Genomic DNA, 24,611 nt, shown 5'->3' on the forward strand with positions numbered 1-24,611 from the left:
CTACAACTGTGTCTGTACTGCTAGTGCACTGGATCTTGATGTTATATTGATCCAGCCCTCTTTTTTGTTGTTATCATTTTCTCTGTGAAGAAGAAAGCCCATGTGTCTGTGGTTTGCGTTTTACTGGACCCACTTTAATTTTCACAGCTCTTACTGTCACTGTTAGGAATGAAAAGGCTACAACATTACACACTTTGTTACAAAATCCATCATCTGCAACCACGTTTTGAAGTGTTTCAGTGATTTCCCAGCTGAAATGTGATTCTTTCTGGTATTTTGACCAAGTGGCTCATTGTATGTATTCAACAGTATGAATGCTATGTCAGTGTGTGTTGCCCTTACAGAGTTGATGCCACTTGTCATTGGGCTCTTTAGCTAGACACAATTATCATAACAATCAATTATCATGTCAGTCATTACTTCATTTCGACAATAGAGGTAATTTTGCATCTGAGACTTATGCCATTCAGCGAGTTCTTCCTTTGTTGCACTTTTGGAATAATGGCTTTCATTTGGAGATTTAGGACCACGATTCGCAAACAGTGCTGCTTTAATTGCAAATGTGATTCTGTTCTTAGCTGACAGGGTCTCAATTTAAACCCAGAGATTCTCAGATTTTATTGTAATGGAGGGGACATTTTCGCAGCTTGACAATTAAAATAGACACATTATAAATGAAATGAAATGTGTATTATTTTGTCTGGCTAAGCACTACATTTTTTACATGATACATACTACAGAAACAAAACCACTTGACAGTCATATGAAGGTGCATTCAAACTACCATATCTACTGGCCTTTAAAGGCTGTTGTACCAAGTGATAACTACCACCAAACTGGCTCTTCTACTAAGTCTGCGTTTGATTTGGTGCAGCAGATGAATGTGACTTTGTTTAAATGGCATAGAAGTAATGAGAAGGAGCTGTTTGGCTTCGTGTCAGCAGTTCATTTACCTGCAGTCTCTTAATGTAACGGCCTCCTTAGTGAACGCAGACCTGAGTATAAATGCTGATTTATTTGGCATTAAATACTCTGTCTTACTGCAGAGTAAATACATTACAGACAGTCATTTGATCCCCTTTGTGGTGGAGTTCAACATTTCACTTGTGGCTGCTATAAGTCTGTGATTAATTTATATTTCCCTACATGACTGTTCACATTACCAAAGTAAGGAACTCCATGAAAGGAAATGAGCAAAGCTAATGTCATTGTTACAAGTTTGGACAGCCAGCTGCAGCTGAAACAACAACACACTGTGGTGAAACAGATAAGACTAATATGATTTCACATTTACTGCTGCGCTAACTTCAGGATTAGCCATATCTTAACAGACAGAGGGTACAAGTAGTTGTAGCTGCTTATCGCTCATGCAAATCTTAGAGACTGCAGCACATTTGTCATACAAGTTATGCTGTTGTATTGGAGTCAGAGTTAAGGTTTTGTAAGTAGACCGATAAAACAAGTGCACAGTTATGGCAGAGGCAGGCAACATGCAACACTTCAGGTTCCGGCATGAGTTACTGCATTAATTGGTCTCAACATGCCTACTAGTAGGGTAGTAATAACTATTGTAGGTCTTTTCAAATGCTTCCACTTACAGTAGGTTTTAGCCAAGCAAACAGTTTTACTAACTTTGGTGGTCCTTTGACTCTTTTTCTAGCTCCATTATCAGGTCAGAATTTTAATTTGTGTATTACTTTTGTTTTATGACAAATACCTGCAAAACTAAATGCATTCCCATTAGCTTCAGCAATACTTTTGTGTTTAGTGCTTGTTGCATTTTGGCATTCTAAACTAAGATGGTGGACTGTTAGCTTAGTGAGCTCAATAAGAAACACGTTCAGCTTTTCTTTTAAACTTAACGCTGTGTGCGTGATTTTTTTCCCCCCCAAACAAAACAGACTGATTTGTTACCGGTTTTCTAATAAAAGCTGAAGATGAATGCTTTGACTCTGTGTTGTCCTGCTGTTTTCCAGCTTTTGCGTCAGGTGTGTCATGTGATCCAAGCAGTAAACAGTCTGACATCATCTTTCTTTTGCAGCAGGCATTCTGCTTTCGCGTCATGCCATTCTGTTGAGGATAACATTCTGTCAGCTTGCAACAGAATTATGTTTTGAAGTTTTTAGAGGTAAATTATGATTTAATGCACTAGCTTGCGTACAGTAATTTAAGTAAGAGAGGCGATGATAAATGAGTGCCAGGCTGCATCCAAATATTAACATACCAGTTAAATCTGTTTGAATCAAACACAATTTAAAACTGTGTGCAGACTCACTGTCCCGTTTCCTGTTACGCAACCAAATGCTTTCTTTTGTTTTCTTGTTATGTACATGAAACCTCCCAAACTCTCAAAGGTCTCCTTGTTTTTCTTTGTCCTCAGCGGCCCTGCACAAAGCCAGACATGACCTCTGACCCAAGCTTTAGATGCTGACGCATTGTGCGGGGTTGAGCATCTATTGTGGTTCTTTTCCGCATGTTTATTAATTATGCATAATGCATATATGCTGCTGGCCTTGTCCCACACAAGCACGGAGCTGCAGACTCTCAGTTTTAGTGTGAAAGAGCATCTTGCTCTGAGCTCACTGCACAGTCACAGGCCTCTGAGGATGCCATGACATTCCCAAAGGAGATGCCATTCCCCCGTAAACAATCCTGGCATTGACATAGGCACTGATTAGTCAGTTGCCAGGGTATTCCCACAATGGCCCTGCAGAGTATAATGAGATCACATGGAGTTCTCATTCAGGACTTGCTTGGCAACATGTTTAGTGAAGCTGCTTTTGAGTGCTTGCGGAAGCCACACCTTTTTTTGATGAACAGGGTAAAACCATGCTGTTTTTTTTTTGGTTTTGTTTTTGTTTTTTATCTTCAAGGGTGGAATTGGGTCATTGCAGCAAAGAACAGAGTCAGAAGCATAAAAAGTATATGACTAAAAAGCAAAAAGGCAGTGCAGGAGATAAATAAAATATCATATGTAGCATCTTCATCATCATTTTATTAAGGGTTAAACTGTATCGGACAGTGATCCTTAAGAAGAGGAGGTGGTTCTTCTTTGTGGTCAAGCTTAGTAGAAAAATCTATGCTATCTTGAAGTTCACAATAAATGTTTTTCCAACTCACCATTCATTCATTCATTATTATTATTATTATTATTATTCCAGAAACAGAAGATGCAAAAAATGTAAGGCGTGGGTTAAACAGTGTGTTTGTAGGCTTTAATGTGAACTACAAACATTAGCATGGCATGAGGCTTTAGCTACAGTATATTAGCATTATGTTAAGCATGTAGTCATTGTATGCATATTCAAGATCTCTTTTACAGAGTTTGGTCAGATGGAAACAGAAAAACTCTTTTAAGCTGTTCACTGAGTTAGTTATTTAACTGTCTAGCGCTACTGCTGCTAAAATCTGCAAACAAAGCTTGACATTTCGTCTGTGAAATCGGGGACCTGCTTGCCTCTGAAATTACTACGGATTTTGATAGTCTGCCACCGTTATTCATGTTGTGTCCCTTCAGCATCGTTCAGCGTTTTGGCTTCAGAGGTCATGTGGTGATGACATCACTGCTGTCAGTTAGTATTATACTTGTTAAAATAAGCATATGAACAGCCATGATGACCTCAGTTGAGGTCCGTGGAGTGACCTTTGTCACATGTCGCCCCCTCAGACACAAAATGATGATAAAAATGTAGTCTAAAATCATTTTTCATGCCAAGGTTACAATCACGACATATTCCCTGTATCTGTGTAGCAGCATCTGCTACAGCACTAAATGCATTGTTTCCAAAAAATGCTCTATGCCAGCACTCTAATCCATAATTTTCTGTTGAGCTACTAGAAGCTATATTCAGTGGAGAGCTTATTTATGTAGTTTGAAGACATTCCATGTTATAATAAATCCACACACTTAATGTAGTTGTCCATGTTTTCTTCCCCTAGATAAACCATTATACTGACCTGGGCTTTAAGTGACCACACCTATTCTGGGATTTTTTTTTAAGATAAAGACGAGTGAAATATCTCCTGGGTTAAACTTTAAACCATATACGTGCATGGTATATTCCTTCACAAGGTCACATGTTAAGAGTGAGATAGATTTGTCCTGCAAAAGAGTGAGCTGAGATGTTGCAGTGAGTTTCCAGTGTACATGAAATAGTGTGGTGACATTACTTTGCTGCCAGTGTCCTTGTCATCTATTAGTGTGCTCGTGTTTGGCGCTTCTCATTTTGTTCAAACTGTAGCCTGGTTTTTTTCTTTGTCCATGCTGAGATCCTGAGCTCCATGATGCTCTAAACCCCCAAGGGGCCAGACTCCAAAGACCCAGTGAGGCGAAATTTCCCCCAGAGCAAAGTTGTCTAGTGGGTCACACTTGTGTGGTCACTGAGGCTGTTTACTGGACACTCACTTTCCAACCCCCCACCTCCCATTGCCCCTTTCACATTCTGCTAATTAGGTTGATGGGTGTCATGTTGTCTTGGTGCATTAAGGTCAAATTCACCTATCGTGTCTCTACAAGAGACCTGTCAATACCTTATTTGTACGAGTAAGCAATGTTCATATCGTGTTAGCTTACAGTAGTGAAAAGTTTAGTGTCTTGTCAAAGGAAAATTCAGCAAAATGAATTGTTAGTAGAAATTAGATTGGAGTCGGAAACATTTCCCTGCTCAGCATAAGAAATGTCCCCTTCAGAATCCCCAGTCCCCAGGGTGTTTGATGTCATTTCGAGTATGGCCTTTGTGCAACTGAGTTCAAGTGAAGAATACAAAGACCTTCAGTGTCCCTTCATCCATACTCACATCTTCTTTATTTTTAATATGTGCATAACCACGAAAAGGCTTGCTAACCATGGTACACTGAATTAAGTTCATTCCTATTACCTCAGTTTACAACTTCTAGGTATAGGCAGTGATGTTTCCTATATTAGTCTGAAATGCCATGTGAGTAATGTTTATAGACTGCCGTTCTAGCTGCACAGCAGTTGATTTCATTGTAACAACAGGGCAGAACAGTCACTGGCAGCAGTCAAAGCTATTTGCTTCCTTATCATGTGGCAGACAGCATTAAACTGTCTGGTCAGTGAAGCACATTGTGTCTCCCTCCCAATCTTTTTATCTGTCTTTCTTAATGAAAAGACTCAGTCATGGATTGTACTACAGGCCTCGAACTAAAAGACATTTATTTTATGCCTTTTGGAGACGGTGTGTTCTAGTCTGATGAACTTGTCCTTTCTTGCTGTGCATGCTGAAAATATTTCAACTGACATCCTTTGTTTTTGCATACTTGTTCATTTCCTAACATTAATCCAGAGGCAGTTTTGGATTCTAAGCATGTCTGAATGGGCTTACCCTAGACATTGTTCTGAGGTGCTAAAGAAAAGCTGTGGTCCTCTTGCAGCACGCAAAGGGACGCACTCACCTGTATTGCTTTACAACAAAAGATCACACTATACATTCACTTGGCGCTCCATTTAATCTGATGAAACATGTTATTCAAATGAAGAATTTTGTTTAAGGATTTTAAAAAGTTGTAATTTTTTTTTTTTTTTACATCTCAGTCAAAGATTTTAGCACACAACATCAATTGTTCCATGATGTCATAAAGTGCAAGAAATAAAAAAAAGAAATCAACTTTCATCCAATCCATTTAAAAAACAGGGTATAGTCTACAGGAGATTGCAGCTGAGCAGATGATCTGTTTTGGAACTGAAAATACAGCTGGACTACATTTATGAATGATTTCAAAGGATATTTAAGGGTTCATTTTTGGAGTATTTGCCCACAAACACAGCTCTGTTGCTATTCCTTCATCTTATCAAGGTCTTTTGTCTTACATGTTAGCAAATCAATAAATCACCAATGGAATCCTGTTTGCTTCTTGGTCACCAGAGGAATGGAATTACAACATTTTTTTAGCCCTGGTTTGGTCTACCAACTGGAGTCTAGTTCCAGGCTTCTGAGTCACTGCTTGCATCTCCAGTTTTTCAGTAATTCAAGTAGGTCTGGTGTTCCCATTTTTCCCAGTTGGAGAAACAGTTGACTTGAGGATTGCGTTAAAAAAGCTACCTGACTGCCGTGCTAGATTTCTGAAACGGAGAAACATAATTCAATTCTATTTATTTATATAGCAATAAATCACAAAAGGAGGTGAATATAGTGAACATAAAAGGGCCAAAAAGTTGCAGTAAATGTGAAGGTGTTCTGTACAGCTGTAGAAGTCTTTGGCAGATGACTTTCTAAGAAATGTATTTCTTAGATGGGATAGAAATTGTTAACTGCTCCAATCAACCACTACATGCAGCTACTGCTTCAGCTGAAAGTGACATTGACTGGACAGTGGGACTTGCTATGGAAAAACAAAACATACACCAGCTAATATGAACACAGTGCCTGGATGAATGAATAAAATGACAAAACAGTGTGATTGTAGCCTGTCAGTGTGATGGCTAAAGCCAGCTAGGTGAGGTCATGCATGTGAGCTCACAGACAAGACTGGACCACTAATTCCTATGTATACACTTGTCACCAGCTGGATAGGGGGTCTAGTGCAGGTGGTCTGCATGTGCTTATTAACTGTGTTGCATGTGAATGATGCAGCATTATGGTAGATCAGCCTCAGGTTTTTTTTCCTTCATTGTTAAAAAAAATTCAGTTGGAATTTTGGAAAATATTTGATTAATGCGACCCCCTTGTGGAAACTGAAATGTTGGCTCTCAGTGAGAGAGACTGCTCTACTAAACCTTTCACATTTCACAGAGTCATTTCAAGGTTTAATCAGAGATTTAATGTTAACAGAAAAATTACTTTATGACTAATGACACAAAATCTTTCACACTCATACCGGTGGAGCTGTTAAGTTGTCTTTAAAGTACCTGACTCTGATGTCCAGCACCATTCCTTGGCGCACAGAGTTTGTATTCATCTTACAAAGGCAAAATGAATTAACAAGGTCACTGCTGACTTCCAGTCTCAAGAGGCTTGAGACGGTAGACGTTAGAGAAGGCATCAGGTGACAAGCATAAGTTGGAGAAAAAAGATCACAAGGACTGCTACAGACATTGATTTTTTGTCTTGAGTTTGTCCTGGGACAGCAGACTGTGGACTGACTGACTCCAGTGCAGTGGGGTGGACATCCATTTGAGACCGTGGCCTATGACCAGATCCGGATTGCTTTACAGCCATTTGGGACTATGGTTCACTTTGCACATGAATGAACAGCTGAGAATTTTTTTGAGAGGGTAATCCATTAGATTATAATCTGCCATTCCATTTATTGTCTCTATAATATCCAATATATATATAAACAGCATTGTTTGCTTTGTGTTTGTCAGTGTTTTGAAACCTTAATGCAGTATATGAAGCTCGCCTTCAGCTGCAGCTACAAGGTGCTAATGTCACTCACGGATGCTGAGCAGACTGCCTTGTCATGGCCTAATTCCTGTAAAGCTCCAAATTACCTCATGAATATGCACCACTGACAGAATTAGGGTCAGTGCCTGTCAGTGCAGTGAGTATCATTCTGGTTTGGGTGGTGTCTGAACAGAACAGTAAGAAGCCTGCAGAACAACACTGCAGGGTTCTCTGTTTTATACAAGCCTGATTCCAAAAATGTTGGAACGCTGCAAAATGGTTCACCACTCAAAATATTATCAAAATGGTAATACGGTCAAGTGCATTATCTGAGCCGCAGGAGCTGCATAATTACAATGTCTTTTTTTATCCTTCAGCCCTATATTATTGTATAAAGGATATCAGAAAAAATACTGTTGTCATCAGGCTTTTCTCAAATACAGCTTGAAGCCAAGTTTTGAATAGAAAAGCCTGTGGGTACTGCTGAGTTGCATTATGGGAAATGTAGTACTGGTTCTTTGCACATAAAGGGGACTAAAAGTCAGAAAATGTCCTGCTCTTCATTTTGACCTGATGTTTCTTTTAAACATGTTGAAGCATTTAGTAGCTAAAGAACCAGATATTTCCCTGTGGAGTGGGTGGAGACCAAATTCAGAACTAAAATGAATGTTGGAATTGGATGCAGGTGGACACAAACACATCTCCAAATGAACGCTGACTACACAGGCAGTTTCCTGCTATCACGTTCACCATTTCCAAGTAAACGGTGATAACATGCTAGTGTTGTGTTTACAGCTTGTTTCTGCTCTGTCTGCATAACTATGTTGGCTTGTTGGATAGGTTCAGGAGGGCGGTGGGTATTATCACTGTTTCCACACAACATTAAATCCCTCCTCTGTTTGATTCAATGAGACTAATTTTATAGCCTGTCTTTCTGCCAGCATACTTCACCCTGGCCTCTTATTTGAAATTGCTGCTTGTCTGGAGTGGAAAGTCACAACTGCTGGAGTCTCACACTTTAGTCTGCTGGTCTTTTGAGATCTGTATAGGAAAGCATTTTTTTTTTGCTATTCAAGTTCTTCTTCGCTTTTCACATAAATTTTGTTTGTTTGCAAAGGAAGAGCCCTGTGTATTTATGAGAGACCTCCTTTCTCAGGAGGTCTGAGCTGTGGGTGGCCCCACTGAGCACTTTAAAAAATAAATTATTCATGGAGAAAAAAAATAACAGAAAACTGTTAGTAGAGCTTGTCCTTCACGCCTACCAAGGAGGAAATTCATTAAAAAAAATTATTTATGCACAGAAGCTGACAGATCCCCAAACTGTAATTATTCTAAAAAATGGAGAACAAAAATCATGTTTGTGAATAAAAGTCACTTGTCCCTTTGGGGAATGCCATCTCTACAACATTCTGAAGGTTGCAGGTTTAGAAACAATAACAAAATTGGAAAATGTCTTGGTGTAACTGCCTAATGCGCAATAATATAAGGAGGATACAATTTCTAACTTGTTCTTTTTCTAAACTAAAACAGTTTCTTATGTTTTATCATTTGTGTTGTATTTTAATTGATAGTATACTGAAGTGTCCACTAATTTCCTCTCACAGATTTGGGAGAAACTGTGACCTGCCGTTGTTAATTTAAATCAGTTTGTTCTTCCAGTAAGCTTGAGGATGTTTAGCAGCTGCTTTGACTTATGTACGGCAGAGGGATGTGAGTTTTTAACTGGCTTGTCATTCAAACATGAGTATTGTCCTGTTATGCGTGAAAAGTGGTTAAGTGGCATGTGTCTGTTCTCCAGCTTCTTGAATGAAGTTGTGGTATGTAGTCTTGGTGGGCGTTCACAAGCAAGGTATTATGTAGAGGAATTCTTTGTTTTCGCTGGAGAAAACAACTGCACTCTCCTGAACAACTGTGCAAGTAAAAACTGCGTGGACACCTGCCAGATTTTATAGCCGCAGTTCAACTTTGACAACTCAAACATGGCTGACCTCTGTAGGGGTTGTCCAGGGGGTGGATATTTTGGTGCCAAATCTGACTGCACAGAGATTTATGTGTTCGCTTCGATCATATGGTGTCAAAAATGGCAAAAAACTGTATGGAAATTTGATGTAGATACCATGCTGTGATTTGCATTTGTCTGTTTAGCTGCTAGGCCCTGCACACCTACACAGGTGTTTATGCATATTCTGCATAATTAGAGCTCTGCTGACGTGGAAGTTAGGCAGAGCTGTGGCAGAATGATGCAAGGTCACCAAAGTCGATGAACTAATAACAGCTGTTTTGTGGATAAGAGAGTATTGATTGTGAAGATGATACAGCTTTTGTCTTGGTTGCTGTCTGTAGTGACAAATATGCGGTCTTAATCAGTATCCTGCCCGTAATACTATCTGATTGGTCACACGTCACAGGTAACAATAATCTGAATCTGCAAAGTAATTTAAATGTTCAAATAAATATAGTGGACTGAAAAGTAGACCATTTGCCTCAAAAATGTGGTGGAGAAGAAATATAATGATAATAATGAATAATAATTTAAGCACCTTTTAAAATTTTACAGTAACTACAGTACTTGAATAAATTGTACTTGGTTACATTCCATCCCTGGGTGTTCTTAACTTTGATGCTGAGGTTTTCACTGCCAGTGTGTATTTCAAACAGTTATCAGGCTCCTTGTTAACTAATAATCTGAACTGATATTGGCCCTGAAAAAACATCAGTCCTTAGCCTTTACACTACATGGCTAGCTTGTCGTATATTTGGCTTTAATTTATTCGTGAGTCTGTAGATGCCTGATTGTGTTGCTTTGTATGATGTGTACTGTTGATGTCCTTAATAAATCTGTACAAATGAACAGATTAATGGACTAAACCAGGCACACTATGCATTTTATCGTTTCTGGTGTGACCCCCTGGTCAGTGATGCACCTTTGCTGACAGAGAGCACCACTGGCAAGCCAACCTTGCCTCATTAATCAGAGCAGAAGGGAATGTAATGAAGATAGGGCTTACAGAAAAGCATCCAGTCAGTGAGCAACGGGTTTGTGCTAGCATGGCTTGCTGTTGTTGCAAATGCTGTCAAAGATAATTGACAGGAGAGATGCCACATTTGGAGCAAGGATTAGTTTCAGTTGAACCCACCAGCATTTTCAACACGGCATTCCAGGAGATTTATGTCGAAGGCTCCTGATAAATCACTTATTTATTAGTGTTTGCCACAGTGAGTCAGCACGCTGGGTTGGGGGCAGAGTGACTCGTCCCTTCTCCATCTACATAGCTTTGGTGACATACCTCAGCAAAATGCTACTCACTCAGGCTGAATTATTCCGTGGCAGGCCATTGCACAGATACACTGCAGAGGCCATAACGAGAGCGAATATGAAGCCCTGGCCTCAGTGAAGTTAGCGCTCCCTTCTCACTGTCTTATCATCTTCTTTCTGGAGTGCCACATGAATGTGCAGCTGCTGCTGAGACAACGTTGCAATTAAAATAACAGTTTCCAGTAAAGACGTCAAGTGGATGTAGGAAGATACTTATCTTATCTGTCTGACCAATTAAAACCGCAGACACAGATGCAGCGCTGGTGTGTGTGTGTGTGTGTGTGTGTGTGTGTGTGTGTGTGTGTATATATATATATATATATATATATATATATATATACTATTCTACTTGATTAGGCTTGCAAACATTAACTGACATTTTAACACACTGGGTTAACATGGAGTTTTAATTTGTATACTTTGCTATGCAGGTGCTCTTCATTTATTTGATGATTTGCCCTGTGTAATTCACATTATTATATAACTTTGTGTTTATTGTGAGTTTTTATAGAAGTTTTAATTTGACATAACTGCACAGATCAAATTTAACTCAGACTTGAACTTGAATTGTTCCACATTGAACTTCTTATGCCCCCGTGCTGGCAATAGCTGTGGTTGGAGGAATAATGTTTTTGCATTATCCATATATCCATCTGTACTATAGGTAGACCAGTTGACTGTACACGTGATGATCAAGCTGTGAATGGGGGCACAAACTGACTCTGAGATCAAATCCTTCATTTATTTACCATGCATGTGTTTGTGTGAAAAATGCATTTGAATGAAAAATCTGCCGAGAGGGTTGACCAGAGAGTCTCAAGTGGAACAGCACAGAGAAAATCCCTCCAGTTTGAAAGATGGACAGCCTGCCTGTTTCACTGGCTTTCATTTGCAATGTGGCAGTATCACAGGTACTACAGCAATGTAGCTGCACATATTGATGTAGCACTATTTTGGTAATAAATAAAATGTACATTTAGAAATGGTCCATTTTAGTTTTGAGGAACATTCTGTGAAAGATTACCCCTTAACAACTGATTTTATATTCCATGCTTCAAGAAGTGTTATCTTTTCTGCTGCAAGATGACACTGTTCACTGCAATTTACAGTAAACACAGTCCTCTGTTGGTTATTGCACTTGTGTCAGCTGATAAACACAGGCTGTCAGCATATTTTGCTTGGAGCTTTGCTCTTTGGTTTGTCACACCTGAGACAGCCAAATTATTTTCATATGAAAGCCACATATGAAATATGGTCAAAGGTTTGAACCCCAGCTCTGGCTGCTGTTATATAAAGTCTGTTCACTTTTTGTTTGGCATTGCTGTTTTTTTTTATGGTGACATTAGCTCTTAGTCCTCTTGTGCATGGATAGAAATTTGACTATGACTACACAGGTGAAGAAATAGCTCAGATAAGGCATTTTCATACTTGCAATGCATTAGCATTACACCGCCAGTAACCCCAGACTTTACATAAGCTGTTAAACAGTTGCTCAAGTCAGTGTGTAGAAGAATATATGTACAGGCTGACTGGTGATGGGAATATACAAGAACATGGCTGGATTTTGCTTAGCACTGGTTTTTGTTCTGATGCACAGACCACTGCATGTCATGTTTCTGGTGGTATTTGTTCTAATATGAAGGTTTTGCTCTTGCCTCAAAGTTTCTCTTTTCCACTGGCACTTGCCAAGCTGCTCGTTTTTCAAACACACCATTTATATCCGCTTCATTGTGTGCCTTTGTGTGCGTGTGCAGAATTGAAACAGTGGAAGGAACCAGACGGTGGAGTTATGCTCGCTCTGATTAGATGAAGATGTTTACATGGCAACTGAAATGACGACTGTTACCTTACTACTGTAGCTGCACCAGGAGTGAACTCACTGTCATTTCTGCTTCTCCTGTCAGCTCATTTTTCATTGTGGTAATTTAGATTCATATCTCTCCTTCTATTGCATTATCTTCTCTAGTGATTCACTAATCGTGCTCGCCCCAAACTCAGCTGTTATGAGTGGGTACCTTATCAGATTTTAGCCTGCTAATTATCAAGTCAAGTTTTATTGCCCAGTTCTAATCAAGAGCGTCCACATCAGCGTCAAGGTCATATACCTCTTTACTTTTATATTTTTTAAAAAAGGTCAAGTGACTCATATGTTAATTTTCAAAGTAATCAATTAAAACTTAAAATGTCGATATGGGCTGTTTTCAGGCTCCCACTGCTTTCACTGTTGTGGGTGGGTTGAGGGATAAATGACTTCTACTGTGCACAAAATTATATTTTAATGAATTCAGCCCTGGCGATGATCTCCACCTACCCCACAGTAATTTAAACTGTCACTTGGATGAGGTAAGCATCATTTGGGACAAAACTTAGCCTCGTGATGTCATAAGTCTTCACTAAAGGTATCCAGTCAGGTGGCAAAAATAGCTTTTCATCTGACAGTCAAGCAGATATTATTCACAGGTTGATGTTTTGATCTTCCAAAGTCTGCTTTCACTGTGTGCGGTTTATGCTTTGAGAGTGTAAATGTCTGGCCCAGTTTGAATGAATATATTCTACTGCCACATTGGTAGTTGGTAGTGGTTCCATTTCAAAGCTGTTCTGTTTTTCCACAGCCCTTTTCCCTATTTATTTTAGCCTAACTATGCAAAATGTATCAATAGTCAAAGCTGGATTGAAGCTCCTCCTATACACCAGCACTAACATGCACATTGTAGAGTGGGTTTGCTCCATCTTTTTGGCAGCTTCACAACTTCTGCTGCCTGTGAGATTAGCTGTCCTGATGCTAACCCAAATGTAGTCTAGTTCGTCAAATCCTCTGCTTCATCTCCCGAGACCCAACCACATGCCAGTGTATTAAACAGGCTTCTATGACTAACAGGGCTTTCAAACCAAACACACAAACATGGCATTGCACAGAGCGAGGTCATTGTAATTATTGCCATGGTCTATAATGGAAAAATGCTGACTGGTAATGAGGGAGGGGGATCAGCATCACTGCACCTTTTATAGCTGCTTTATTTTATTGAGCAGCAACAGACGGAGTCTCCTCTCGACATCGCTTAACTAAACTGTGACTTGTTTCTGTCTGCATTGACGCTCTCACATCCGATCCTTAATGTTAGAAAAGTGGTCTAAACTACCTGTGAACCAGATGCTATAGTACAACCTCCTCTCCTGCTGTTTCGCATGATTTGCTCTTCAGCTGACGGAGCAGACTTCGACATTTGTGCACGCTTCAAAATGTTTTTGTGAGGAAGTCATAGGTTATGTGTTTAAACAAGAGGTAATGAGATGAAACAGCTCAATCCTGCCTCTGTTTCATAAGGCATATGAAAATGAATGGTTTGCAAGCACCTTTATACAGTTCAGGATTTTGTGCTCTACCAAATCAGTGTAATTCTGTTTTCTTTGTGGTTGCATTTGTAAATACTAGTCACTTTGATTCATAGCACTGATGAAAGATACCGTTTAGTTATTCAGAGCACCACTCTCTATGAGCGGCTTAGTGCACCCTGGGTAGCCACAGGCAGTCAGTGTTTCACAAACAGCTGAAAAGCCAGTCTTAGCTAAATGTAGATCAACCAAAATAATTTTATTACACGTGCTTGGATGCAAATCAAAGAGGCCATTTTGTTTTTCTGGAGGTATTGGACTTTGTCGATGTGCTGTGTTGAAATGTTATCCCTGTTATCAGACAAAGCGGTAAAAGCTTTGGGTAAATATGGTGATAATTGTTTAACTTTAGTCTATACTGAATTGCCCTTTCATCAACTTGTACAGAAAAAATAAACTTGTGTAATGTTAGAGCATCAGATTAGATTTACCAACCCTTTATTTGATGACAGTAATTGTTGTTTGAGGGGACACATTTTCTTTCACCAGTTTCACTGTGAGTGGGCCTTCACTAATGGTATTTTGTTTTTTAACTTCCAGTATTTCAAGCTAGCATAAAACTCTTTTGCTTTGGTTGAGGTTTTTTTTTTTTGCTCAAGGACACTATGACAGAACAGATGGCTTTCTCTGGGACTTAAGTCGTGTCAAGTGACCTTTCAGAACAGTTTCCCTCTCTAATCAGCAGGCAGTCCTGCTTCTTGTCCTCCGCTGCACATCAAACTGCTTGAATAGAGCATAAAGACTAGAGCAGCATGGATCGGACTATATACATTCATCAGCTGTTTGCAAAATGGAGGCTGCTGAACATCAGTGCGATTGCGGCCAGTTGTGGATCCCGTTCAAGCACTGAAATGTTCATATGAACACCTGACCGACTGCTGCAAACAAAGACATTCCTCCGCGCTCCGTATGCTGCATGTTGTCGCTGGCTGAACAATTGCTCAAAGTTGTTGCAAGTGTTGAAGAGCCTACACAGAAAGGGTTGACACAATTAGAGGAATGTTGAGTGTGGCTCTGGCCTCATTAGGTGTCGCCAGGTGTCAGTGTAAATGCCAGGGTCTGACAGAGGCCACAGTGGAGTTACAATTAAGAATGAGAATACAGGAGATCTCAGAATAGGGACCAGCTATGATTCCATGCTGTTTATAGATAATTCAATCCAAAATGTGTTCCTCAAGATGATTTCTCAACAAAATATGCGGGAAGGAGTCTGAAATGACTATTTGCAACTTACAGCTTGTAGGCGCTGTTTTGTGTACAGCAAAAGAAGAAGAAGGCAGAAGTCCGAATCAGAGCGCTCTCAAATCACAGGACCATAGTTGCTGAATTCATCTAAAATTGACTCAGAATGCAGAATTAAATTGATTTAAGCTGCAGATTGTGCTCTCAGTTTTGTCAGGAGGTGCTCAGTCAGGTTATTCATTTTATGATTCATATGCACCTTTATTTTAGCTCTCTAACAAGAGGTGTGCGTCCTACCAGTGTTTGCAGTACACGTAATAGAAATATAAGCTTAGTAGTTTTTGCTGAACTGCGACTTGAAAGTATAGTTAAATTCCAACTACATAAGTTCGCCTTTCTTACTGATCGTTTTGGGAGAGTTTAATGTGGATCCCAGACGTTATAGCTGTGAGTCACGTAACATCGTCTGTTGGGAGTTAGTTATTGTCAAGGATTAAATGCCAATGACTTTGTTTCAGTCTGCTAAGAATAATTGAGATCCTGCTCTAGCCACTGTCTTTCATCATTCTTCAGTACAGTTAGCTTTTCTGCACAATAACTTAAACTCTCTGTTCGTGATTATCTGCTTTTAACTTTCATACACAATTCTTTGCTGTATTACTTTCAGTAGCATTAGATAAACCGCAGAAGTACGGTGATTACTGCAGATTGCAGCATCAGATGTTCAGGACAGAAGTCGGAGTGAACTGTTGACCTGGAAGAAAGCTCGCTGCTGGTGGAATATATAGGTTAATATTGTCGGAGTTATTTGTAGGCTCATTTGTGATATCCGTCACTTCTCATATTGTATCAGTTTGTGTCTTGAGTGTTTGTGGGTGAACATTTGTGTGCATTCAAGTGAGTTTACTTTGCAAAATGTAACATGAAAGCTTTAAAATAAATAAGCAATATGAAACAGAGCTGTTTGTGTTACTTATGTAGTATGTATACTACTGGTTTGTGTTGCTCTGTCGAAATGATTATTAATCACTGTCGACAATGTGAATGTAACAGAGAGAAAAGGACCCGTGAAAAAGAAACCTCAAATGTTGTGACCACAGATACAGTCTGCATGCTGCTCATCTTGATGTGCTGTCAGGTGGTAAATTAAGTTTGTAATGGATAAGCTCTGGGGTGATTTGATACCCCCTTGATATTTCAGAAAAACAAACTTTACAAGTTGCTCTGCTGTCCACACTAGAAACCATGAAATGAAAACAACGCTGATGCTCAGCTTGGTCAGAAATGGTGCAGAAGAGTGTTGCAGAGTACGTGGATAGTTAAGTGTTGTTGCTGGGTGCTCGTAGAACCGGCATTGAAGAGCCCAGTAGACGTCACAACCTAATTTACATATCAATATATTTGAATAAAGGTGCTTTCAATTGAAAGAGAGGGGCTACACTAGATGGGCTGTGGTCACGTCGCTGGCATTCTTTTTAGGGCTAAATGGAAAAAAGTCGATTTACATAAGTGAAGTTTATTTCTTTCCTTCTAAGACTCTGAAACAATTCACAAATCCATTTTTATATGGTTAATAATGTAATGTTGACAGCAAAAATGATGCCTGGACAGGGTACAGTGCACACATACTGGAGCAATTTTGTAGTTCATCTTTAAAAAAGATGCACATGATTGGGGACATTTTTGATTTGATGGCCTAAATATTTTACTTTAAAAGACAAGAGTGAAGTAATTTGTCAATATAACGTCACACCTAATCACATATGGACTTGCAGTGCAAGACTGGAGTGCTGACCAATACTGGCTGCAGCTCATTTAAAAACTTCAACCAACTGTGGGGCAAAGAAAATAACTTTGTCCTTAGACATTCCCAAAGCCCAGCGCCACAGTGACCATACCCTTTCTCTTCTGCTGCTTTGCTGCAGAAGAGAAACTGTGCAATGTTGCCTGATCACATCAACTGTCAAAACTGGAATTATGATATCATATTTTCCAAAGGTTGGTGATATTTTGACTGAAATGTCTGCTGTCACCTAAAATAAATCATCTTATGTGTAATGTAGTGTTTTAAACCAACTTGAACAGAAAGTGCTGAAAATTAGTTCGTCGTCAGCACTTACTTGGGATGTGAAGCATCATGCAGGAAGTGTTGATTTAGTATCAGTAGCTTTATCCAGCATTGGCTGAGTGCAGCAAATGAAATTGAATAAGACAAGAAACTGACTGACTGTTGGCATATAGTGATAAATAAGGCAGCATTAAGAACGTGGATTTGCTGGTGCTGTGTAAATTCAGGCCTGGCAGGCTGCCACAACTGGCTGAATGCAGTGGACTGCTGATTTGTATTTATATTAAGCATTAGTACAAATTGCTAATAGCTGTACAGTTCAGAACACAGATTGACTTACTGGTGGGTCGATTTTTTGCTTATTACTTCCGAGAATTAAATCCCTATTTAATCTGAATGGACAGTAAGTACTGTAGCAGGAAAAAAGTCCCCAAATGAGCAACAGTTAACGATAAAGTACGACAGTAAACACAGCACATTTGTTCTATGGGCTCCTGCATTATTGCACAGAATTTAATGAGTAACTGAATAACTGATGAATTGTATGCAACTACCATTTTCATGCCGCTGGCTGATCCCCAACAGTGATAACGTGTCCAATACTAATAGACGTCCAAACGCTCAGTATAGGACCACATGAAGACTAATGGTAACGATTGCAGGAATTAGGAAAGATCACTAACCCTTGTCACACACCATCTGTTGTTTGGGTCTGGTGACTCAATCTCAAATTGCTTTTGCTTCAGTCATTAGAGAATTAAACCAAGTATGTTAAACTTGGAAAAAAAAAAAAAGGATTGGATACCTCAGACCTTAACATCTCACTTACATCTGTATTGCTCTGCAAATCTTAGCTGCAGTGTCTTACATTGGAAGAGGTCATGTAAGTGAACTTTGCCTTCCGAGTATTGATTTCATGTAGGATTTATGCGCATTTCCACAGCTTACTTGTGTACTTCAGAGCTGCTGTGTTTCCCAGGGAGTTTAGCATGAGAGAGAAAATGCAGTACTAACAGCAAGATATTACGCAGAAACTTTGTGGGATATAAATTTTTATGTTGATTTTGACAGCATTCTGTGAATTCTGAGGCCACAGCTGTTGCCATTTTTTTAAATGTGTACTTGTTACCATGGTTACCAAGTGTCATCATCATCTACTACCAGGTTAGTGGAAAATGCTCTTGTTTGCTTGTTGATAACCAGACTGTAAGGTTCATACACACAGTGGCCACATGACTCTCCTCAGTCAAACTGTGCTGGCCAAACTCTGCTCTGCTGTGTGAATGGAGGTGCTCCCTCACTCTCACTTTTGCTCATCTGGCTTCTGAGATGAACTTTAAAGTTAAACCTGCAGTATATGACCTATTAGGAGGAAACAGGTGCCTGCTGGTCGTTGAGTGCAAGTTTACGTTAAAACACTAATTGACTCATGTATCGGTTTGTCACAGTATCGTTTTAAATGTTTACTGGGTTAGCTGGGCTATCTCTTGTGGACAGTAAATGTTGGCATCTAAAAATGCTGTCATTTCCCTTGTAATGGACACACAGAGGTGTGTGCCAACACATCAACATACGTAATATTCATTTTTGAAAAAATCAAATTATGATTGTGTTTTGTTTTGGGTTTTTTTTCTTCGGACCTAACCTTTAGGCAGTTGTGTTTGACAAAGTGCTAACCCTTGCCCCATTCTTGCTTGTGAACGACTGAACCTTTCCAGGGTGCTACTTTCATACCCAGCTATGATCACCTGTTACCGATGAGCCTGTTCACCTGTGCAATGTTCCAAACAGGTGGTTTTTGAGAAGTTCACAACTTTTCCAGTCTTTTGCTCTCCTGTCCCAACTAATTTGAAACATGCTGCTGGTATCAACTAAAATAAGAATTCAAAATAAAAATCTATGAGGTTGATTATCACATTTTGTTTTATTTATGTTTTACATGACATCCCAACTTTTTTGTCATAAGAACAACTTTGTCATGCTGCCCTCCTGATGAGAATGAAGGATGTTTACTGTGTAGAGACGCTTCAGTCTTGATTTTTAATCTCCTCTGAGCAAATGCTCTGTCCTCTCCCAAGGTCAGCCATTTTATGGGTTTTCTGCTGCATCAGGTATCTGTGGGAAGCTCAGCCTGCCTGCCTGTCTGCCTGGCATACACAAACTCACTTCCTCTTTTAGCTTATGCGCACACTTGATTCCCTGGACATACAAAACAAAAAGAGATGTGTATTTTTATGCATGCACAGAAAACACACTCAGTGTCACGTGGATTGAGCTCATGCCCTCTCTGTGTGACAAGCTGTTTGTGGTTGATTTAAGAGCATGAGTTTACTGTAGCTCAGAACATGACATGAATTTCAACATATAGCTTGTGTTTGTGTTCACAACTCACTCTGCCTCCATGCTTATGCCACACCAATCACAAATTCATTGCAGCTGGTATTGCACTGTAGTTGTCAGAGGGGAATGAGCAAGATGGCGCAGACCTTTTCAGTGCTTTTTATGCATGCTTTTGTTTATGTGTGTCTGGTGATGTTTAGACATACAAATTCCACTTTTAAATAATATAATAAATATATTTGATCTAATTAGATTTACCAAAGGTTCTGGCTGGAGGGATAATATTGCACTCGGATCTTCTACAAGTCAAAACCAGTGTAACTTCTATGATTTCAAATTGTGGGTCTGATGTATCGCTTGCCACGGCCTCAGGAGTTTCGCATAGTTACAGACTAGTAGCTACACGTACTACCAAAAGAGCCAAAAGAGTAATGTGAGTGTAATATTCGTTCTTCGCTGATGCAATTGCAGAAATAAACACCTGGACAGAATGACTTGCTCAGTGCGGTGTTGAGTTCAGCGATGATGGCTACATGCTAAACACAATGGGTGTTTTTTTTTTTTTAAATATATTTAATTACCTCTGCGATGTGCTCTGCGTGCAAACAGAGGTCTGCCACAGGTGGTCAGTCTGCATGTGGTGATGGAAAATGAATTACTTACTTATTTAGTTAACGTGACCTGTGCCCCAAATGTCCTTTGAGCGTGGATGAAACACAGTCTTACGTTGTCTTGTTTTTCTGTTTTGAGTAAGTACACTGTAAGGATTGTCACTCACAGCTGTTGTACTCTGTGCCATGATGATAAAGGAACTCCGTTCTGTTCTGCTCTGTTCTGTTCTGTTGTCGGGTCGATACTGTGTTGGTTTAAATAGATGAGCTCTTGTACTGAGCTACTGAGCACCACAGACATTGATAATCTTTCCAATCAGACTGTCTGGGTGTTCTTATACCATGGATGATCACAGGTCAAAACAAGGTGATGTATTAGTTTCTGATTGGTCCACAGGGAGCCTTAATCACTCATGATTCATACTGTTACCTTGTTATTTTTAGAACTAAGATCCGTGAATCACTGTGAATGAAAAATTTTCTATTATTCCCTTCACAGACATTCAAAGAGAGTGCAAAACAAAACAACAAAATAATCCTAAATCAAAACAGCAGGTAAAAGTAAAAATCAAAATGAAAAACTTTCTTAAAGATGTAAGATTCCTGTTACAGTAAAATAAAAAAAAACTCTTTTAGAACAGATACATTTTATTTACTGTATCTTATGTGCTTATGTCTGTCTATGGTGGTAGGTAGTACGTATATTATATTTGATGCTTTTTTTGACTTAATTGCACACCACACAGAGCCCTGGGGATTATGTATGCCCAGCATGTCTTCCTCAGATGTAGAACTAGCAGCTTCAGTGTGGCCTGTGAGGATCCTCTCCTCCCACGCGTTCTCCCCCTGCACCCCCTCCCACCTTCCCTCCATCTCTCCCCTCTTGGCGTCATCCTCGTGGGATTAAAGCGCATTGCCATTGACTGCCACAGAAAAACCGGCTGTATGGACTTTTCTGTCCTCCCCTGTTTTACTGGGTCATTCCTGCTGTCTTCCTGTCATCTATTTTTGTCTGCTGACATCGTCACATTTGGATTTGATTGGGAGGTTGTCTTGTGCTAGGTCGTATTATAGCAATAATACCCAAAAGGGCGTTCTCTGGTGTGATTATGGGTATGCTGATGATTCAGTGGATGAGCACTTTTGATAGTCCCAAAGTAACCTTAATCACAGTAGCTGTTCCAAATAACAGACAGCAGTGCATTTACTTGAAAAGTAGTGTGCATACATAACAATGAAGATAAATGAGAACACATGGGGGGGAGTGCTAACTGTTCGGTAAGCAGAAACCTCCTCTCTTATATCCAGGTCTGGGGGAAAAACGCAGTTTTAAATGTCCTTTGAATTGTCCTTTAGTTGAAGTTAAACATGCACTTTAGAGCAGAAACGTTATAAATGAGCTGAAAAGAAAAATCAGCAATTTTGCGAAATCATTTTTAAAACATTTTTCAAGCACATTCCACTGATCAAGGTTTTCAAATGTGAGATGTCACATTTGGGATGGGCTTCAGAAAACTGTTGGATTTTTGGATGGATTTTTTGTTTTTTAACCGTCTTCTGAAATTTTACAGATTCATGAAATTGCTTACATTACATACTGATGAAAACTTTAGCCTTATTTTGTCTTTTTACTGAATCAAAACATAAAGCCACATAGCACTGCTATGCAATTAATACAGTGTTCCTTGTATTTAATGGTAATACACATTAATGTATTATACACATAGCAACTGCCTTCTTCACGTGGAAAATAACTAGGACTATTGCAATTACACCTGTGGGCCTGGCCTCATATTTTGATAACATAGATAATTGAAACCCTCCCTGGTTTTTCATTTAGTAGCAATGGAAGTTGGATTTTTGTGTTTGCCTCAGTGCATGAAAATCCATAATAAAGAAACAACACAAAATGTTATTTTGATGACAAAATTGCGTGGAAAACAGCTTCATTTTATTCAGACATGGATACTTACAAATAAATTTTCAGATTGGAGAAAAGGAAATCAGCTGAGATAAGGATGCACAGATTTTCTACCCTGTCTCCTCTCATAACAAAGCCTCTCTCTCAACCCACAGCAGTTTACCTACGGGCAGAACTGCTCAGTGTATGAATTCATTGAATGCAATGAATGTGGATGAAAGCATTACATACCATCTACAGTCACTTAGAAAAGCCGTGTGCATATGTCAGAATCCACATCCTCAGCTAAACTGCACAAACTCCAGGTCATTGGTTCCCAGCCATTTTTGTAAGACATCCCCACAGCCATTATCTATTACTTTTAACAAATTATTTCATCTCCTGTGCTGGCTTGCTTACTAGTTTTCACAAACTCTTGATTGCAATAGCTCCCAAATGAATTGTTCTAGCTTTCTCAACATGTGGATATATTTTTTTAATCAACTCATTAATTAGGTGTGAACACGGCCATGAAGTTTGCAGATGACACTGCATTGGTCGACACCTCCAACAGTCTTGCGTAATAATCGAGTAGGAAGTGAAGAAGCCATGCGAGGAGCACTTTCTCCAGATACACATAAGGAAGACTAAAGAGTTCCTCCATGACTTCTGGACTCTTAGAGTGGAAGGTATCATATGTAGACCAATCACAGATCTGCAGTGTTATTGGTTTCAGCTCAGCACCCTTGGAACCCTGACCAAGCTCATACCAAAAAAGTACCAGTTAACAAGTATGAGTCGAGTCCTTCCATGAAGTGGAAAATCTTGTTGTGCTGACATCTGGCACACAGATACATACATTCACAGAATCAGTAGAAGGCATTGTTTTTCTTTTAAAAGCCTTGTCTCTTTGAATCGTACCCCATGTTTTGTACTGTAGTGTTTGTTTTATTCATTTATTGTTTTCTATGTTAGTATGGTGCTGACCTGAGCTTCATGAGGTTTCCTTTTCTGGACTATAAAGAACATCAGTCTATATATCTGGACCATTCTAAAGTCTGTTGTGCTTGCATAAATCTTGTAGTAGGTTTTCTATTGCATAACAAGCTTATGTTTTTTTTAGGATATGTGTGGGATTGTGTTGTGATTATTAATCTTACACCTGGGTGGGGAAGACAAATCTACAAATGTAGATAGGACAGTTGATACACTTGAAAGTATGAAAGCTGTTAGTGAGTTACTCACTATATCTTGATAATATAGAAAAAATCCCATTTTAAACAGAACAAAATTGGAAAAAGCAGGAGAAAACTGATTTGGCCATTGACATTCTGGGTTGAGGATAAAGACCTCAGAGAGCACAGTCAGAGCAGGATAGCCACGCAGCCAGTGCTGGTGTTTAACTGTTGATTCACACTGGAATGTGTGTGCCAGAATCTCCATGTGTTAACACCGAAGTGAAATCCTGCTTTGCAAACTCCATCAGCATGACTTATTTGATCTACAGACTACACACACAATTAATGTTTCCTCTCTCTCCCCCCCTACCCTGTTCTCTCATCATGCTCCCATGCCAATCTTCCCACTCATTTTCCTCCTTTCCCTTTTCACACCTCATCTTTTTCACAGTCTTGTCTCCTCTCTTATTATTCCCCACATTCCTCTCTCCCTCTGCTTTTCCCCTCTGTCATCCTCCCTCTTGCTTCTACATGTGATTTCTTTTATCTCATTCGTCTTTTTCCCTCCTGATCTACCTCTTCACATCCTCCCTCCCCCTCCCCTCCCTCTCCGATTCTCTGGCAGGCTGCTCATTGCAGTGAGTCAGTATCATGGAGGCAGGCAGCGGGGCTGCCGCAGCGGTGGGGAGTGCAGCACTAGGACTGCTGGGAGCCACAGCCACGTCCAGCCATGACATCTTGGACAGGTAAGTGCACAGAGCGCGGCTGGCGCACACCCTCAGGAACGGACTGCCCCGTTTTCCATCAGAGTGAAGACGGGATGAAGAATGTGTGTTAGTGTGTGTGTGTGTGTGGAAAGAAGGACCACACCTTGGGTTGTGGTTTATTGAGAGTGCTAGTTTGTTTACAGACAGAATAGGGAGCATGGGGACTGTGTGAATGTGTGTGTGTTCCTGTCTTCCTGTGCTCTCTGTGCATGTTTGTGTTTCTTTCTCTGTATCACTGTTTTTAACTGTTTGTGAGGCAAATGCTCAGGTTTTGCAAGCTGGAGAATCTGGTTTGTCCTTACAGCAGTGCCAATGTAGAGCGTGCCTGTGTGTGTGCATGTGTTTGAGTGTGTGTTGATTGTGGGGGGGGGGTGTTACTTGGCTTCCTCCATGCCTCAAGGAGAAATGACAGCAGGGTATGCGCATGCAGGCGAGGAGGGGGGAGGCACCGGTAGAACTGCCTGAGCTCTGTAGCTGAGTCGATAGGGTGAGTTTGCACAGTCACCACCC

General features: G+C 39.9%; 1 protein-coding gene across 4 annotated transcripts in view; it reads left to right on the forward strand.

Moving 5' to 3' along the window:
- The window catches only part of arhgap32b (Rho GTPase activating protein 32b), a 95,577-nt gene that overhangs the window by 2,030 nt on the left and 68,936 nt on the right, over window positions 1-24,611 (forward strand). For 2 of the 4 annotated variants that reach the window (XM_046410979.1, XM_046410976.1), the window contains exon 2: window positions 23,786-24,080. The exons of 1 other annotated variant lie outside the window; for it this stretch is intronic. In XM_046410979.1, coding sequence (XP_046266935.1) covers window positions 23,986-24,080 — 95 coding nt within the window. In that variant the 5' untranslated portion in view covers window positions 23,786-23,985. The remainder of the gene's footprint in view (window positions 1-23,785; window positions 24,081-24,611) is intronic. One more of the 4 variants, XM_046410977.1, reaches the window with a different exon arrangement.

Source organism: Scatophagus argus, chromosome 14 (assembly GCF_020382885.2).
Source record: "Scatophagus argus isolate fScaArg1 chromosome 14, fScaArg1.pri, whole genome shotgun sequence".
In the NCBI taxonomy this organism is placed as follows: Eukaryota; Metazoa; Chordata; class Actinopteri; family Scatophagidae; genus Scatophagus; species Scatophagus argus.